The 6000-nt window shown below is 39.5% G+C and overlaps 1 protein-coding gene across 1 annotated transcript; it reads right to left on the bottom strand.

The window, feature by feature from the left end:
- Window positions 1-3390: 3390 nt before the first annotated feature.
- Window positions 3391-5980, bottom strand: LOC113141930 (beta-2-microglobulin-like). The gene is made up of 4 exons (XM_026326588.2): window positions 5787-5980; window positions 5095-5367; window positions 4326-4363; window positions 3391-4220 (listed from the first exon to the last, which is right to left on the bottom strand). Exons 1-3 carry the CDS (start codon window positions 5851-5853, stop codon window positions 4350-4352), a joined length of 354 nt encoding a protein of 117 aa, XP_026182373.1. The 5' UTR covers window positions 5854-5980; the 3' UTR covers window positions 3391-4220; window positions 4326-4349.
- Between the last annotated feature and the right edge of the window lie 20 nt (window positions 5981-6000).

Here is a 6000-nt window from a genome sequence, read left to right as displayed (position 1 = left end):
AGTGGGTCTGAGACAATTTTAACTTGTTTTTCAATAAAATTCACAAGATCAACAAACACAGCTCTGCTTCCAGTTTGTTCATGGATATCACAGGCAACATTCCTCCATTTTTCCCTCAGCTTGTATGGAAGTTTCATCACAACGGTCCTGAGGTTTACTGGCATGTCCAACTCCTTCATGTATTTAATATGCTGCACTAAATCAGAACAACCTCGAAGGAATAAGGCAAATGACTGCAGAGCATTTACATCCTCTGGTTTTATTGAGGATCAGTCGTAGATCTTGTCCATGTAGGCAGAGGAGATTTTATGTTCACTGCCAAAATGTTCAATAAGAAGAGTTTTTGCTCTTCGGTTGCCCTGTTCAGATGGAAGATGCTGACAACTTTTCACAATATATCTTGGCTGCCCCCTAGTGTACTGTTCTAGAAAATACAAACAGTCACTGAAATTATTAGTTTTATCTTCAACACAATTTTCAAAGGCTCGGGGGAACGACTTAAAATGCAGTGGGTCACCATCAAACACAGGGATATTTCTCACAGGTAGAGCAGATGATGAATTTTGCTGAACTAACAGAGCAGTGATCTCATTTTGGCGCTGCATGATGTTTAAAATATCCGCAGTAGTATGAGACTGATTGGTTGTATTATGAACAACATTATGAGTCTTTTGTGCTTGTTTACTTTGGCTTTGAGGGACGTGAATACCTGGTGATTGTAATATGTCAACGTGTTTTGTCTTGACGCTGACAACATGACAGTCCGAAGGCGGGTCAGAGTTATTAGATGTAGGTACAAAGTGGTCAGGACATGGATTTAGTTCGTATACCCTTTGTGCTTTTGCCTTTTCCAGATAAGAATTCATTCCATCCGATATTTTAGAGCCACACTTTAAGTTTAACTCCAAAACCTCAAGCTTTGCATTAATCTCCTTCAGTTCAGCCTCCAGTGCCAGTTGTTCCTTTTCCCTCCTTAATTTCTCCCTCTTTCTCCTTAGTTCCTCCTGTTCCACCTTTATTTGTTCCCTCTGTGCTTCCAAAAGATGTTTCTGTTTTAATGTAGCCACACGCTCAATTAATGCTGCCTTCTCAACTTGCACTTTGATTTTAGTAGAGGCAATGGATGACGCCTTAGACAGTTTAGAGCCAACATTAGAATGTTTTTTGGAACAAATATTTGATGCGCTGTCCTCAGGCCGTATATCATCACTGGAGATAATTTGATTTTCAGGAGGATTATCAGCATTTGGAAGTTCGTATGAATGTTCTGCGTTAGACAACCAACTCGTCGATCCTCCCCTCATCGGCCCAGCCTTTGTCTACAGCGTCCACATGAATAATCCAAAAATCCTGATAGATCATCCAACAAAACACATCCACCTTCCAGGTAATCTAAACCTAAACATCCATGGGCGGTTTTTTACTTTATGTTGTGGCCATTCATCCTTAAGCAAATTGTCCACGTATAGTTTGTTCAAATGGCCACTGAGGACCATCAAACTCAGGTTTACGCAGGTCAAAAAAAATGAATGAATGTTCATACCAAAAGATACAATTTCGTGACGATTTATTTACACATCGATCAGCAAGCTTACAAACAACAAACGTGCATGCATCCTCTCTGTTCCTAGTAAAAAACCATGTGCCCTCGGTCCCTCCAGACCCTCCCACTTTGACCTACTTATCAATTCACCGGCACACCTGTACCAAATGAACTAAACTAAACAATAAACACAAATAGCTCCAACAAGGGGTATTCAACTAAAATTTAAAGAGGTCCAGTTAGAGAAGATTTCTTGAAGCAGAAGTCCGGAAGATCATGTCTAACTAGTTAGTGTGATATCTATTTAAGTAGCCTAGTAGTTTTATCAACATCTGCATGTAATCAATACCTGACTGTCAAATCAAATGAATTCAGTACAATTCAAAAACTTTCTGACCATATTTATTGTCATGTAACACACATACTGAACATATGGCTGTAGATATGTATAATGTTCTCTCATTAACTAAGTTCTCTCTCTTTCTCCGTCTCACTTTACAGTTTCTCTCCCTTTGTTTTCTACATGTATCGCTCTCTTTCTTTTTCTTTGTACTGTCTTTTCATGCAGTGTTGCCAACTCGTCAGTAAGGAAAGTAGCTATTGGCTGTCCTAAAAGTCGCTAGAAGTCGCTGAATGACGTCATCGCGTAATTTGCATAATGTCCATGGCACATGCTGTAATTGTGATGGACGCTTTTGCCAACTTCAGAAATGGAAAGTAAGAAACAATTGTGATTCTTTATAAGAAATAAGGGACAGAATAAGGGACACTCAAAATATTTGTACTGTGCCATATAATGTAGCATGACGGCCTGCAGTTAATAAGTTCTCAGAACTAAATACATTTGCCTTGCTGTAAATGACTGAGGCTGTTTGAGTCAAATGCAGTTATTTATTTTAGACAAAGAACATTTTACCTTTTTTATTTTATTTTATTTTTTTATTATGCCATGCAGGTCACACACATACATGATCGCACGCGCGATTCATTTGCAGTCGGGACGCGGAGGCGTGAACACTTCCTGCTGTGACTGCAGCTGGGAGGGAGGGACTGCTGCGAGAGGACTGGGCCGCCTGTGGAGGCTTTGGGACGGGGGAGAGGCTCGCGGCTGCAGCTGATTAGCCGTCTTACTGCGGCAAATTGAGAAGTGTAAGAATGGTGCAGTACAGACACATCAGAGTCTCCAAAAGTCTCCAGTAACACCAGAAAAAGTCGCCAGATTTGTCGCTAGTCGCTTAAAAAAAAAAGTGTCGCTAGAGGGGTCTGAATACTCGCTAAATATAGCGACAAAGTCGCTAAGTTGGCAACACTGTTTTCATGTGTAACTTGCCTCTAGCGCTGTTTACACTGTAGAGTCGTAATGTTTACCGCCTGGGATGCACAGATGTGATTGGCTGAGTGGTATCACGTGGGATGGCTCAACTCGCATGCAATTGGTTTGTGCGTTTCCACTACTGTAAAGTCTAAAAAAGCTGCGCCGGTGGAAATAGAAGCGCCCCGTTAGGTTTTAAATCACAATCTTCTGTTTTGGCTGTATGTCCGGGTCCGTATTGGGCGGCTTCTGGGTCCGCCTGTTAGTGACCTATGGTCTAAAGTCTGGGCACCCCAGGTCAAATGTCTGCTGTTGATTTTTGAAGTGTAATTCCAACCCCTGTAGCAAACAGGCATTAAAAATGTACATGCACTGCTACTTTTTCCTTTCATCTGTTACTTATTGTCATTCCCTGGTAAAAGCTGCTCTCCCTCCAACAACCGTTTACTGTGAAATGTATTACTATTTAACTGAACTGAATAGAGAAAAATTTGAGAAACTTTGTTTGCTAATGACAGAAAACAAACACGTCACATTTATTTCCAAATGTATTTAATTTTAGGCATCAACTACCTTTATTCCCCAATTGTACAAAATATATTTACATAGTAGTACTAAGACCTGATAAAGTGCAGCAAAGAGAGAAACATTACTATATAACCTACTTTAGAAAGAACATGAGAAAATTGTATGGTTGGTAGTAACTCTTTAAAATAAATCACAACTGATAAGCTCAATCATCTCTTAATATAAAACAAAATAAATTGTGCATAGAACAGTTAAAGAACAATTTCATTGATCGAAGTTGAAGTTACTGCTAAGAACAAGTAAGATGAGAGACTTGTAGCCTTGACAGATTATGCATCAAATACACATTTACGTTTTACAATGAATCCTTGGCAAAAAATAGATAAGCAATGTTCCATTTTTTTCATAATTTTTCAAACAATGACTCATAATGGTAAAGTTGGTGCTGTTTTGTTTGTGTGAGCAGCCACACCCACCTTAAAATTCACTGCTGACATTTCCTGTCTAGGGTGCAATAACAGCAGGTAAAATCCTTCCTTTAAGCAAACTACAATCCTAATGTAATGTACAACCCTATGATTTTTAAACAGGTAAGTCTCTCTGAGGATGTGTATGGTATAAGATACGGGTACAGTGGTATGGGTACGGTGAAAAACGTGTACCACATGTCACACATTTCAAAGGCAAAGGGTGGAGAAAAAACTGGGTGTATGACTTGGTGAGCGGAACCAAGCAGTCTCTTATTTAAACATATGTTTTATACTGAGTTTTTCTGTGTCACTTAATGAAGCTTTGTTGCCCTCCCATTCTTCTTAATCTTCTTCACACTGAGCAGAACTGTATGGAAAGGACAGAAAGTGTGTAGTCACTGAGACAGCTACTGCAAAAATTACTTTTTGAATTGAATTAAAAAATGACATTAACACTGAATATGGTACATACCTGGAGCAGGATGGAGCACAGAACCTACATATCTGATTCTGTAGAGAGAAAGACAAGCATGTTTAGAAGCTGTTCTTTCAGAACTATTCCACACTGTAAATGTGGAGAGGTCCAGAGAAATATGAAAAGCAGATCAGCATTTAAATGATATTTCTCCCCATCTCTGAATGAATGTTGTACTTGTGACAACTGTTTATAGCTTAAAAAGTTTTTATTTCTACTGAGTCAGGGGTCTTAAAACTGAGTTAGTCATGTACTTCCACCTTTCAAGCGAATGAGGACTGTGCAGTCTGTTTCATGCAGTGATGAGGATGACACCTTGAGGATTTTCTACCTATGATTTATGTAGCTCACTTTCTAGCTTTCATTTTTCTTTTTAAACAGATGAATAATCAACATTAATGATTTATGATACAGTGTATTGATATCTGTATGGAGCCTAATTGATGTTAATATCAATACCATTATAGTAGAGATAGATGTACATAATTTATACAGTAGGCCATGTAAAATCTTGTATTTCTGATTATTCTTTTACTATTTATACGTTATTTTTAATGGTTTAGTATTCCAGGCTACGCCTCGCCAAACCTTACAGTAATGTAGTGTATTCTAGTGTTGTATAGTGTATATATAGCGTAATAATGAGTATATTAAGTTATGTTATTTTTCATTAAATTATTCATACCTGTATTATAAACCTAGTACAACCTTACTTAAATATGGACATGTTAATAACACAGAGACAACCAGAGAAACAGACACATACCCCAATTATATGAATTGGTTTTCCCCAGGTGAGTCACTCTGCAAGATATCACATCTCCTTTGTTTGGGGTGAGAACCGTGTGCTTGGTCAGGTAGTAGAACCAGTTCTCCTCGAAGGCCAGGTCGGTCTGCTTGGCTTCAGGTACCACCACCCCGTTCTTCAGCAGGTCGATGGTGATTTCTGGAGGGTGGAAGCCGCTGACGTGACAGATGAAGGTGTTGGATTTCCCGTACTCTCCTGGGGTGCGGGTGTACACCTGAACCATGGGTGGAGCTGCCAAGAAACCCAATGATTTGAAGAAAACATGATAAAGTTGTCAAAAAATAATAACACTTACACATCCCCTGTTTTGCTATCAGCGACGTTCAATGCTGTGTTTGGGTAGACATTTTGTTTTTACATCTCGCACGTCACGGCGCCTGTCAACGCATTAACATTTAGCATTTAGCTAACCTCGGCATATGTTTATTGTTGTACTGCACATTTCTCAGTTTTACGGCCCTTCTGACTGAACTGTTCCTTGGCATATCTCTTCATACTCTGCGTGTAGGTTGGCACAAACAGAAGGCAACTAGCTAGTTAGCTACTCAAAGATTAACGTTAGTCCCACCTGCCATTTCGGGGCATTTCATATGCGCCATTTATGAAAACTGTATATTATATGTAAGTACAGAGTCGTTAACTTGACTTACAGTCTTTGGCCATGGAAAGGCCGAGGAGGCCGAGGAGCCCGACAAGAACTGCGCAGAGAAGCTTCATGATTTCACCTGCTGACAGATTTCACACGGAGAAGCTGTTATTATATTTCTTCAAATAAAGACGACACAAACCGAAAGTAAAAAGTTATGGCTGCCTACTTCCTCATAAACACTTGGTATGGTTGTGCGGGGCTTATCGTTGTTAACT

Source organism: Mastacembelus armatus, chromosome 23 (assembly GCF_900324485.2).
Source record: "Mastacembelus armatus chromosome 23, fMasArm1.2, whole genome shotgun sequence".
In the NCBI taxonomy this organism is placed as follows: Eukaryota; Metazoa; Chordata; class Actinopteri; order Synbranchiformes; family Mastacembelidae; genus Mastacembelus; species Mastacembelus armatus.
The sequence above is the reverse complement of the archived record's forward strand: the minus strand, read 5'-3'. Positions and strand labels throughout refer to the sequence as shown.